This window comes from Sprattus sprattus, assembly GCF_963457725.1.
Source record: "Sprattus sprattus genome assembly, chromosome: 1".
NCBI lineage: Eukaryota > Metazoa > Chordata > Actinopteri > Clupeiformes > Clupeidae > Sprattus > Sprattus sprattus.
Window position 1 is genome coordinate 55,516,857 of NC_137920.1, and position 13,707 is coordinate 55,530,563.

The following is a 13,707-nucleotide window of genomic DNA, read 5'->3' on the forward strand; positions in this document are numbered from 1 at the left end:
CTAAAGTCACTATTTAGGAAAAATTGTGTTTTACCCCTTGATTATGTTAAAAACAACCATTATTGTTCCGAATAAATTAAAAAGAAGACGTTTAGTATAGTGGATATGAATAGGCTACATAATACACAGAAATGAGTAACACACATTGAATGGAGGTGCATTAGATCTCGCTTTTCTTTTCATCTGCTGCTCATCAATGCTTAGCCTCATTGAATAATGCCGAAGGCCAAGGTTGTAAGTCAGGTAAACTGGGCCATTAGGTAAAATGGGTCATATCAAGTTGAAATTACTGCATAGTTCTTTAAGAATCACAAGTCAATCACTGGTCACTTATTTACATTTTTGTCACAACACTTCTTTACATGTATCAAGTTATCAACTGATGGGATTGGTAAAAAATCGCAATTTATCATATTTAATTCAGTGCAGCTCTATTGCCATGGTATTGCTGTGTTTTCAAAAATATGGATGACTTATTAACTGTTTATATTGTTAGCATACAAGCAATTCTGAGTCACATTATTACCACCTAATTTATGCAAGCACATGAAAACACTGTTATTTTTAAGTATCAGATTCAAGGAAAAAATTGAATACAATAAACAAGTTTTAATTGTATTTATTAGAATTATGCATACTTCTGTTTAATAAAAATGGCCCATTTTTGCCTGATGCATGGTCCACTTAACCAGATAAGCAACATTTTGACTCAGCAGGCAGACATTCTGTGCATAAACAGCTCTTGAGCTAAAACATTTGCATCCTATTTTCAACAAAATTGTAGAGGTGAGCTGACTCTGCACTGTACAACTTTTGACCAAAAAGTGGCCCAATATACTCGACTTCACCCCTATACAACAGCATACAAGTCCTAATTGATGTCCTATTTAGCATGAATAATACCAAGAGACAAAACAATCATCTACAATAATGGAATACTCATCAGTAGCCTAATACAGAGGGATTTTCAAAACTGATTTGTTAGTGTCTGGTGTTGCTGCAGGCTCTTCTTGTTTTCACCCAGCTGTAAACCAAGAACACTTTGCATGAGATGTCTGACAATAAGATGATTAAAATTATTAAGTGTGGAGTTAGTATTTGGAAATAACTTCTGGATTAATCCTTTTAAACATACTGTGCATAAAGGCATTCCTTTTTGCAGTACAAAAATGTTTAATGCCATACTAATAATTTCATTCATTGAACATTTTTGAAAAGGCCTATATGTCTGGTGCTGGATTATTTAAATCTTAAACTTTACCAAAAATGAGTTCCTCTGATGTGAATTAATCTCTGTAGACCTCTAGTTCGTCATTGTCTAATATGGTGCTATGGACGGAAGAAAGACGAGGAGAATCTGTATCTGTAGAGACAAACAGGATATAAGCAGTGCATGTTTTTATGCATACTGTTTCCACAGACATTATTCTGTCGGTTTCTTTTCTTCTCTCTGTCCCTTTCTTTTTCCTTCCTTCTTTCTTTCTTTCTCTCTTTCTTTCTTTCTTTCTTTCATTCCTGATTTTGTCCTGAGTATGTTCTTTGTTTCCTGTTTTCCCAGCTCAACCTATTCATGAATATCACTTGAAAAATCTAAATGAGATTATTTATCACCAGTTAAATTTGAGAGTAGTGTTATGTGCTTACCAGTTTCTGTGTTGATTGTCCTCATAGAGATTAGTGTAATGCTCTCTTTCTCTCCATTGGTTGTAACATTGCTGAAAGAAATAAAATCAATATAGGCCATCATATACATAAAATAGCCAATCATATTTTATTTTGTTATTCAACATATTGCATTTATCCTATTAGTTGCATACTTTGGTTTCCCCAGGTCTCGTCAGTCCCCAAAAAGCAATGCCTGCGATTACTTTTTTTTGGTCTAAGGCATTGTGGAATAGACTATACACTTGCAACCTAATGTATGGTGTAGATGTGAGGTTTGTGCTTATAATTCACTCAAATTGTAATACTACCTTCGTGCTATGTTAAGAATAGCTAACAGTATACTAACTCACAAAATGGCATACATATGTCTTTAATTCTACAATTCACTGGGCTACTTAAACCTCCCCAGGTTTTGTTTAATATATGACACTAATCCCTAAAAATGCCTATTGCCTGGTTGAAACTCATACCTCTCAATGACAGATTCCCAACTTTTTTTATCTGTTAGGAACAACAACAAAAAAAAGTTATTTTCTGAGGAATTCCTTTCCATTTCAAATATGTACAGGCACACATACACACACACACACACACACACACACACACACACACACACACACACACACACACACACACACACACACACACACACACACACACACACACACAGAGATTACACACACACACACACACACACACACACACACACACACACATACACACAGAGATTACACACACACACACACACACACACACACACAGATTACACAGGTCAAGTCACCTTTTGCCTCGTTGTTATTGCACTGCCCTTTCATATTTACAGTTGCCACCAAAATCACCATGATGATGATTAGGATGAGAATGAAGGTCATCACTCCTTTAACAGAAGATAAATCCATTTAATATGAAAGTTTAAGTTCAGATATCAATATTAATAGTATGAATCATTATTATAATATTAATATGAGAGACATTTATCATGAGCCATGTAGCACGACCATGAACCATACCAAAGGCCACCATGGTGAGGCTGCTTCCTGGCTGTGTAGTCGGAGAAGGAGAAGAAGATGGTGACAATAATGAGTCCTTTGGATTGTTCTCCAGAAATAGGGTTTGTGTTGTTGCCCTTGACAACTGTGGACCTAACCAAGGGGAGAAGTGTATTTAAGACACACATTAAAGATATTTGTTTTGAGTTGGAGGAGTTCCAGTCTGGTGTTGTCAACCCATTACATTTATTTAGGTCTTGTAGGTCATGCAGTTATTTTTGGTGGATAGACATCGGTCATACATATAAGCATAAGCAGTTAATTATACATCTTGTTAATTATTTTCAAAGTGACTAAGAAGGAACGGTGTGGAGAACTGACTTGAGCTGGAGCTAGATTGATGCAGAGTAGAAGTTATTGCCTCATGTGGTTGAGAACCTGAGCTTCTTGTGGATCTCTGTGATGATGTTGTAGAGTGGATGCTCATCAGTATTCCTGCAATATACTTCAATAGTCATTATATTGCACAGCCTGCAGACATCAAACACAAGTTCCCTGTTATTGGTTAGTTACTTACTATACTGCAATTACTGATATGAATTAATTTGATACATTACTTTCCTAACAAGGACAGGTAGATCATCATGATACAAAATATCAACCTTTAAGGACAGTACATTAACATTAGGCATTACGCAGTGACACTTCAGTACGGGGAAGAAACCGTGCCGCATTATTATGGAATCATAATGATCAAATGAAATTAATTGAAGAGTTAAATACTGAATAAGTGTAAAAAGTCAAAGCATCCATCTTGTGATTAGGATGTGGGAAAGACAGTGAGGGTGGACTCATCAGAGAACAATACATCTGTTCACACTGTCCACAGCCCAAGGTTTGCACTGCTGGTACCATTGAAACCGACGATTGGCTTTGGCACGAGCGACCAAATGTTTGACTATAGCAACCCGACCATGAATATTGACCCTGTGGAGCTCCTGACAAACAGTTTTGGTGGAAACAGGAGAGTTGAGGTGCCCATTTAATTCTGCAGTGAGTTGAGCAGTTGTGGTTTTATGTTTTTAGGACACCATCTGGGTTAGTACCCGGACATCCCTTGCAGACAGCTTCCTTTTGCGTCGACGGTTACTATTAGATGTGGTTAGTCTTTTGCGGTTGTATGCCGACCTTACCCTGGATACCGTGGCTCGATACACCACAAAGACTTGCTGTGCCAGCGAGATGTGCACCGACAATTTGTCCTCTTTTGAACTCTATACTCCCATTCCGGTGGATTGCAATGTTTTATGTACAGCTGTGCTATTGCTCTGCTAGTTCAACCTTCACATTCTGCTCTTACCAATGGAATGTGATATCAGTAAAGGATGTCCCCCAGGCCACGCATATACGTATCCCTGTACTATGCATACTGTGCCATAGAGTTCACAACACTGCCATACCTGTTAGGCCCGTTGGTTGGTAGACTGGTGTTGCTGTAGAAGAGGTCAATCTTATGACAGGGGCGCTCCCTGCGAAAGATAGCGACAGCAGATCATAGTCAATTCTAATGTCACTGTCATATTTTGGAGCAGCAGTAAGGAGTTCTGGTTGAAAACGAACAAGCCAATTACCCAAAAGGCAGACACCTCCAACAACACTGTTGGCACTGATAGAAGCTGGCTAGTATGCTCACAGGTGGCTTTTGGCGATATGATTGGCGATGTCATTACATTTTCACGGGTTTCAATGTAGCCTGGGTAGCTAGTGGGAATGACAGGTGTATTTATTTGTCCTTAGCATGACCATATACCTTCAAAATGATATTAGGGATAATACCAAACTAGCTGCTTATAAAAACAAACCCCAGAATTATAAAATTGTTGCATAGTATTGCTACAAGTGAAAGTTAAACAAAATGTTTATCAACATTAGCTCTTTGGCGTTAAAGGACTGTGAACCACCTGACATACGCACAGATGTTGACTCTATAGGGCATTAAAAGCCAATCCAGTGGCAGGCTTGAACCCATGCCTTTGAGTGTAGTGTGGAGTGAAGATTAAAGGCAGAATCTGCCATTCTTTGCGCTCAACAGCCAATCATACTACACCCCTCCCTTTCGTGACCCTGAAGCAACGTGTTAATCGTCTGGAACTATGGCTCGGTCCAAGCCTTTTTTCCTATGTACAGAGCCAGGACTGTGTACAAACTGTACTTTTTTCTTTGCACTCACACTTAACTGACAGCTACAGGAGTGTAAGGAGTAATTTCACCTTTAAGACAATGAAGAAAAAGGATTGTGTCATACAGAGGGACACACAAGAGTCACACAAGAGAGATTCAGACATTTCTCAGAACATTTGAAATACTCACTCACTGAAGAAATCAAACTGCTTGTGTCACAGCATTAATGAAGGACACATATTAAAAACAACATTCATCTAATCAATCAGTATATAACCATAGCAATCCACTGTGAACCCTATATTTGTATACATGTGTAGAAGAAGGCGTGGAGGAATTACCTATTGTACTGACGCGCAGGGTTGAAGTTACAGTGGCTCCCGGATCCCCTTCTTTTCTCACTGTACTTGTTGCTATTTTTTCAGTCTCAGGACTTGACATGATTGGTTTTTGCGAAGACGTAGGTTGGGCCGCTAAAATGTTCTCATGTCAAGTTACTCCAAAACATTTCTCAGTAGATTAAATAAAAGGAACATTTCTATTCTGCATTTGCTTCACAAAACTAAAATTATAAAACAAGTTTCATTGGTGACGCTAATAGCTTTCATCAATAGCAATGGCACACTCATCTGTACTGATGAGCCTGTGAGTTGTGATTGCTGATTAGTGATACATTGTGATTAAGATTACTGATACATTGGCTCCAGTGCTTTTAGTTTTGCTGATAGGATTTGTTTTTAACTTAATTTGAAGTCTGTGGTTTGTAATTTCATATAACATCTTCAAAGCATTGGACAAAATAATCAATGATAAAAACATGACCTACCAATATACAGGAGAGGCAGAAACATCAGGGAATATAAGAGGAAATCCATTTTTTTCATCCAATGACGTTTTAGTTTATGTTTATGTTTGTGTAAGTAATTAATATACTTGTACAAATGTCTGTGTATGTATGTATGTCTAATATAACAGGATACCAATCAAGTAAAACCTGCTGTCGTTATGTGTAAGAGTATATGTAAGAGTGAGATGGACCTGCCTCTATGACTATTCTGCTCCTATGACTCATATGAAAAGTGTGCAAGGCATACTAGTGTGTGAGTGTGTGTTTCCAGCTTAATGCCCAGTCCTGTTTGTAGAGATAGGTGGGTGCAGTTGGGCCTGATGCCTTTTCCTTAGCTTCCTGTGGAAGAATAGCAGGATGCAGATGGAATGTCCTCATGGAAAACATGGACCTCAAGTGAAGCTGTGATTGGTCAACAGTTTTGTAAATCAGGTTGAGATCAAGAGCACAGTTCCTCTTTTTAAAATATTCTCTATTTCTCTCTATCTGTCTGAGGCCTGTCTCCCTCTCTTTCTCTCTCTCACACACACACACACACACACACACACACACACACACACACACACACACACACACACACACACACACAGGCTTTCACATACATACACACATTTAACTTTAAGAGAGGTCATTCTGAGAAAAAGGAAAAAGGAAGAGACATTATTAATTCATGCATATTTTATTCAAGAGTAAAAAAGTGATTTGTCCCATAGGGCATGCTTACAATGTGTGTATCATTGAGGAAGTCAAATGCGAAAACTTAGTTCAAGAGAAAAATACCAGAAAAAATAGCCACAAGTTAAATTCATGAAAGTCTTTCTTGAAATAAACCACATCTTGACCAAACAAGGATCATAAAACAGTGAACGGAAAATAAAATAATATTAAGCTTAATTGAATAAGAATATTATCAATTATCATAATGAGAATATATTTCTTTCCTTTTAAAAGTGAGACACAGGATTTCATTGTGTCAGATTAGTTTACATCTGAATAAACCATGCGATCATGCTTTTGGCAGCCTGAATGTTGCTTTTCACTGAGTAATATGTTCATTCACACTACTGAACAACTCTCTACACCCACTGAACAGAGAAAACAGAGAGGTTTCACACCTTAAAAAGAGCTCAAATGCCTGTACAGCAAACAATACAAAAATAAAATCAACAATAACAAAATAATATGGATGAAAACGTGGAAGAAACAAAAAGTAAAACAAAGAGTAAATGATTTTAAAAATAACATATAAAAAAACAAAACAAAATATAATTTTACAAATATAATTCGAAGAGGGAAATAATTCAAGTCTACCATACTGAAACACATCACAATTATAATGTCACATATCAATAGGGAACTTAATTGCATGCATTGATGCGTTCCATACTGTAGATGCTATCAAAAATCATTGTCTTTATTATTGTCCATTAGTTGTTAATAATATAATATATTTATATATATTTATATGTTATCATAATTTATATACGTATATATATTTATTTGTCATACTATGTGCATTCCTTTCTCTGGAGTAACAGGCATGTGAGAAACAATCAGGCAGGTGGTGCCAATGGCGAAACTCAGTGGTCCTCTTGTGGCACCTATTTTCTTCTGCGCATCCTGGACAGACCGTGCCTACAGTGATGACTCCACAGCCACGCATACGCAAGCACCCCCACACCCTCTCCCGTTTCAAGTCGTGGCATCTTACCAAAAAAACTAAAAGAAATCTATAAATCAAAATTCTCAGGTAAGATTGCAATGCGAGTAATAAAATGTCCATATTTTCCTTTTCAAATATCCTTTCTTTAAAAACATGATTTTTGAAATTTGTAAATTCACATTGATTAATACTAGTAGCAAAACAAGTTGAGTAGTGAGATTACGCCTGGATGAGACGGGCCCATAAGCAGAACCCATGGATGAAAACTGTAAAATGTGTGCGTGGCATTGGAATTGGAAGGGCCCCCCCCTCCCGAGGAGCTGTGGTGGATCAGCCTTCTCAGAGTTCTAATCCTTAAATCCTGCCCACTTTAAGTGGGTGGAGTCAGAATGGATATGCTGGGCAAGAGCCCCTGGGGCAGCCCACCTTCCTGACAAAAAAAACCCACTTCCTGTGCTCCACGAGCCTTAAATCCCACCTCTCCAACCCCCCCACCCCACCCTCCCACCCCCTATGCTTAGTCCAATGACCCCCTTACCCCTGCTGACAGTGGGAACTCTTCCCGTTAGCAAAGGTGGCACCGTTGCAGCTCTCAGACGCACAGCAATATCTGTCTTCACCAGCTACAGTGCACAAGAGATCTGAAAATGTTTTGAGTTTATTTCTATAATAAGAAACTTGGAGCAGAAGTGTATGCTGATGGACTTGGTTATGTTATTTTTGTTTGTTTGTTTGTCTGTTTGTGTTGTCAGTACTCTGAGGCCTTAAATAACAGTTTGGCGAGATCCTGCAGGGTTTGACGCTGCAGTGGTGTCGGCTAAGGGTGAAGGGACGGCAGCCACATCACTGGATGTTGCTGTTGTCGTCTGTGCCGTTGGCTTCGGACATGTTCATCTTGCCCATGGAGTGGCCCACGTTGTTCACCCCATCTCTGCGAGGTGGCATGCGCTCGTTGATTCGATCCAGGCCTTTGGCCTCCGTGAAGCCGCTGATCTTGTGCTGTGGAGAGAAGCCTCGGATGGCTGTGGAGAGGCCAAACACAGGTTAGAGATTGAAAGAAGCGCCTACCGCACATTCAGATAGAGTGCCTGAGCCATCTGTATATTTACTGATAGAAATCCCTGTAACTGCTCCTTGGCCTGTTTGCAATAGATCAGAATTTCTTCTTTTCTCAGATGCAGTTAAAAGCAAATTATAGAGGAGCGACTATAGTTATAACTAGCTATAAGTGCTATATGCTGAATCTTGAAACCCTACTAACCTAAAACCCTACTAATGCATCTAGATCTCAGTACTAGCGCTCTTTTCATCTCCATACTAGAGAATTCCCATTCCCTTACTTTTGCTGAGGACCAGGATTCTGATTGTTGTTAGTTTTAGTATGTGTGTGTGAGGAGGATGGAGGGTAGCTAGCAGAACTGTTTGCTAAGGCACTCCATGTGCTTTTCACATGCTAAGCCAGAGTCTATTAGAAAATATAGCATCTGAAGGAAAGCATATATCAGATGGGAAGTCATGCCTATGCACGTAAAAGAATCTATCATGCATTTCCAACATGCATTTCATTTAAAGCATGACGGTTAGTAGAATGCCGCGTAAAGAGACTTCAAGTCTTCAGGACAAGACTTCAAGTACCTAGTAAAGGTTTGTATAGATCCATCTTTAATTGGTAACCCATTTCCTCTATGAGATGATCAGTTTTAATGGAAGAACAGACAGTTTTACACAGCAAATAAAGTGCCACCTAAAGCACCTGTGCCTCCAACTCTTCTATTGATAATCTGAATGAATGAAAGTTGTTTCTCTGAAATGTGTGCAAAAAAAGTGGAAGGAACAAATCAAAGAAATATCCCACTCCAGGAAATTATATAGTTTCGAAATGTCAAAACTGTCAAAATGTGAGAAAAAATGTCATGGCCCAATACCCATACCCCATCAGTATATCAGTGTGTGGATGTTTATTGTTCAACTGGCCCTATCATTTGCCCTAAGGTGAATGGAAGGGAGAGGTTTGGAGATGGGGCCAAGTTTACCTTCGCCGTCCTTATCATCCTCATCCTCGACGGCTTCAATGGCCTCAATGGTGGCTGGAACATGGGGGAAAGGAGGCGAGTGGGTTACTCCTGAACAAGCCATGCACCAGCGAGAAAAATGCAGTAGCAAGGAACAGCAGCAGCTGTGACAAACCAGGCTGGAGGCATGCGGTCACACTAGCACACTGTGTGCACCGGCCTGGTGGCCACCTGCCTGTCCGCACTGGGCCTGCTGGCCCACTCACATACAGCAGGGCTAACAGCGGTTAGTATTACCAACATTCACTGGGTTGCCATAGGGGCACACTGGTGTAAAACATGACTTAACTTAGAAAAGCAGGAAGGAAAAGGAGAAGTCAGAAAGACAGAAATGAAGTAAGAAAGGAAGAAAGAAAGAAAGGAAGGAAGGAAGAAAGAAAGAAAAAAAGAGCATAAGAAAGAACAGGATGATGGTGTAGAGACGCCCAGGTCCAGAAGAGCCCCAGGCCCGATGCTCACCACTCTGTAAGGTCTGCTTCCCTCCAGCCAGGATTCCACTGGGTAGCATGCCGGTTGGGGTCAAACCCTTCAGTGTCAGCACGTTCTCACTCTCCTCTCTAAACACACACACACAAACACACACAATAAGTACATGTACCGTTACACATTAAAGTGTGCTCAGTGCCCCTTCCCAAAAAAATAGTAGGTATAGTGCTTTATTATTTGGGGGGGTCTCGGATTTATTGCTGGGAACAGGAAGGAAATGCACACTCACCTCAGTACTTGGAACATCTTGGCCATCTTCCCAATGGCTCGGATCTTGTTCCTGATCACTTCTTTCCTGGCAGCTGCTGCATTGGCTGATGAGAGACATGCAAGGCTTTGTAAGTTTGCCTGGGCCGCCAAATATACATTATTTTCTCATAATAATTTCCACTCTGTACAGCAACAATCCCTCAGAATGTCATTACTGTATGCATTTTTGTTACTATTTTTAAACCCAGGTTGAATGACAGTTTAGTAATGCATCGCAAACAAAGTATAACATGACTCTCACCATCAAAAGCCTCATCTCCATCATTCTCCATCAGCTCGTCATCGGAGCAAATGCTCAACACGTTCACCAGCATCTCTGTGACTGGGGGTGGGTCAAAGAACAGAAACATGTCAGCCAAAGGTGTATTCTGTTTCCATGTGTATGAAGAAGAGACACATACAGGAAATGTTTAAAAAGCTTTAGGTCTGACTGTGGAGTGCCCACAACAACAAATCAGAAACGCTTAACATTTCAAGCTTAACCTTTCTTTGGTGTACAATACAAAACAATACAGTAGATTCGTTGGTGGTCAAGATGAAAAAGATGGTATGGGTTCTTTGATGGTATGGGTTCTTTGATGGTAAAGATGAGGAAGATGGTATGGGTTCTTTGGTGGTATGGGTTCTTTGATGATAAAGATGAGCAAGATGGTATGGGTTCTTTGATGGTGGGTAGTCATTTGTGGCACTGTGTTTTACCTTTCTCTCCTACAAAAGGGAGGGACCAAGTGAACACGTCCATAAAGTTTGGCAGCCAGTATGGATGTGGGGAGCAGTTGAACTGTCGGATGTTCATGACATTATTCTCATACTTCAGTACCGCCGCTATAGGAGCACAGAGTGAGTTAGAAATCACACACAAACTCACACACACACCCACACACCCATATGTCAACACCCTTATGTTTGAATGTATCTTCCGTGGTACAAATATAGTGCATGTATGTATATGACGAGTAACTGAGAGTGACTGAAATTGAGATTTTGTCCTGTAGATGGCGCTGTTTAGCTCTACAGCTGCTGACCCTGTTCTATCAGTAGAGATAAAACCACATGGAGGCAGTCAGTCAAGCTGACAGTCCCTCCCACGCTCACACCATACATAAACACAAAGCAGCGCATCGTGTAGCATTGGACTGCTTTACATCACTGCAACGTGCTGCCAAATAAAAAAAACATAAATAACAGGACCGATTGAGACAAAACAGAGATTTTTAATCTGTTATTCTTCTTAGTATCGATACAATGCTGCACATCTTATATAAATATGTATTTAAATAATGTATAATATATAAATTAATATACATATATAAGTGCGTGTGTGTGTGTATATTTTTATATATATGTATATATATATATAAAAAAAAATATATATATAAATAATCTATTGAATACGCTACTCACCTTTGTTGTTGTAAACGTCCAGGTAGTTTGGTGCTGAAAAGATGGTGATGAGTGAAGGAAAGCCTGTGGTCTGGCTCTTTCTGTACATCCGGTAACTATGGTATTGAGGGGAGAAAAAAAGACTTTTAACATCTTAACATTTATTTTGTTTGATTATTTTGTACTATACATATACATGCGTAATATCTTCTATTCTATGTGAGTTTAAGTCTCAATAATTCTACACATAGACATTTTGATTTCTCAATCTTTGTGTTCCTTATTCTTTGAATGACTGCTTTGGCACAAGAGCCCTATTTGTCATGTCAATAAAGCACTTTGAATTTGAATAAAAAAATAAAACATCCATACCCTGCATCTTGTGCTTCGTGTGCTCTGATGACTGATAATAAATTATTATTCTGTAGGAACTCACAGACAGCAGGATAACTGCAGTGGAAAGAGAGAAAGCAGAGAGTAGAGTTTAGAAATCTGACCATCGATAGACAAAACATACACAGGGCATAGTGTTCTATCTCCAGTAATCAGTGCTGTTTGCCTCCGTGCATTTCACATATTTGACCACAAGAGGCACTGTAAGGCCACTGTAGGTAACAGAACATTTTCATTGCAAGGCCCACATTTACTCACACGTACACACATACAGAAACACACACATACACGTACACACATACAGAATCACACACATACACTTACAGATACACACACACACCAAACAAACACATCACAGAACAATCAGTTGTCAAAATGGTTGTATTTTGTGTCAAATTTACCCTGAATAAAATATTAAGATCCACCAACCACAGTAAAGCGGTTTAAGTGTGCACCATGCAATCCAACACATTTCAAACAATTACACAATTTACCAAAGAGCTCACAATATTATAAAATAGAACAAAATGTTCATACTTTGTGCTTGAATGCAGAGGATGTCTACTGGAAATATTGTAATAATGATGAATACAAGCAGATCACAAGGCACACAATCTCCCTGGATGTCTGTGTTACTGAGGGTGATGCAATGCGTTTGCACAGTCTAAATCATACTCTGCCCATTGTCACTGTATGCATCGGCCTTATTGTGTCTGTATGTAATGGACTGTTTGGGCTTTAGAGGAACTGTGAAATCTAAAATGTTTCATGTGTTCTTTCAACTAAACATTTACAAGTTCGCTTGATATCACCACTGTGCTACCTCCCTGACTCTCTCCCTCATTCTCGCTCACAGTGGATTACTCCTTCCTCTCTATCCCTCTCTATTATTCTCTCCAGTTTGGGCAGGAGGAACTGGTTGTCATGGCAACAGCATATTACGGAGCCCTTGGGAATTGTGGGATGGATCTCAGTGCTGGGATGATACTGGCTGGATAGAGTGTGGGCACTTGTGTTTTTTCTACTTTCATACCTACTACAGTGGGATTCGAGGTATGGACCTTCTCTAATGTCTAGTCTGGTGCACAAGCCTTTTCTTCACTTCAGACATCATTCCCTGTGGATCTGTAGTTGTCTATCTCCAGCTCATGAAATGATATCCTCTGATTGACTTTAAGATCAGCCACTATAAAGACTAAATGGAGAAGGATATATACATATTGAAAGCTTGACAAATCAACAATGCTATCAGAGGTGGGCGCTGTATGATGAGAGAAATATACTTATAAATATGCCACAATACAATACTGAATACAAATGTTATTGCTTGGAGGTTGTGATGTATGAATGCGACAATATTTCAGTGGAGAACTCCTGTTACAGTCATGATGTTGACTCAACCAGTGACATTGATTGGCCAAAATCTGCTGCGGCACCTACTGGTCATCACACAGCCAGAGACCAGGACCCCTCTCAGCTACTGGTCAGCACACAAAAAACATGTACCATGGTGTGTATAATATTGTATATTATATTGAGACTCCAATAACATTCCAACACTGATCTCAGGCATTTCAATTGTCAACCTTATAACACAATACACACAAAATACACACTATATGGCTCCTTTTTGTACATTGTGGTGTTTAAGGATTGTAAGCTATCTTGTCCCTAAATCCTACCAAGAAGTAGCTGTAATCTCCTAGAAACTACTACTTCCTTTCCCAACATACATAGAACAAAGAAATACTTTTCGCA

General features: G+C 39.4%; 2 protein-coding genes across 2 annotated transcripts in view; both read right to left on the reverse strand.

Annotated features, from left to right (window-relative positions):
• Window positions 1-683: 683 nt before the first annotated feature.
• On the reverse strand, window positions 684-4,904 carry ecscr (endothelial cell surface expressed chemotaxis and apoptosis regulator). The gene is made up of 10 exons (XM_080837716.1): window positions 4,885-4,904; window positions 4,286-4,415; window positions 4,115-4,183; window positions 3,036-3,149; window positions 2,676-2,807; window positions 2,447-2,542; window positions 2,136-2,166; window positions 1,645-1,715; window positions 1,262-1,363; window positions 684-1,024 (listed from the first exon to the last, which is right to left on the reverse strand). Exons 4-9 carry the CDS (start codon window positions 3,139-3,141, stop codon window positions 1,287-1,289), a joined length of 513 nt encoding a protein of 170 aa, XP_080693842.1. The 5' UTR covers window positions 3,142-3,149; window positions 4,115-4,183; window positions 4,286-4,415; window positions 4,885-4,904; the 3' UTR covers window positions 684-1,024; window positions 1,262-1,286.
• A 3,284-nt stretch (window positions 4,905-8,188) lies between these two features.
• Window positions 8,189-13,707, reverse strand: part of ppp3ca (protein phosphatase 3, catalytic subunit, alpha isozyme) — a gene marked incomplete at both ends in the record, with an annotated part of 36,433 nt that continues 30,914 nt past the window's right edge. Inside the window, 8 exons of the mRNA XM_080853967.1 lie at window positions 8,189-8,367; window positions 9,379-9,432; window positions 9,877-9,974; window positions 10,133-10,217; window positions 10,415-10,495; window positions 10,873-10,998; window positions 11,578-11,672; window positions 11,929-12,006. Of these exons, the coding sequence (XP_080710093.1) occupies window positions 8,189-8,367; window positions 9,379-9,432; window positions 9,877-9,974; window positions 10,133-10,217; window positions 10,415-10,495; window positions 10,873-10,998; window positions 11,578-11,672; window positions 11,929-12,006 (796 nt within the window). The remainder of the gene's footprint in view (window positions 8,368-9,378; window positions 9,433-9,876; window positions 9,975-10,132; window positions 10,218-10,414; window positions 10,496-10,872; window positions 10,999-11,577; window positions 11,673-11,928; window positions 12,007-13,707) is intronic.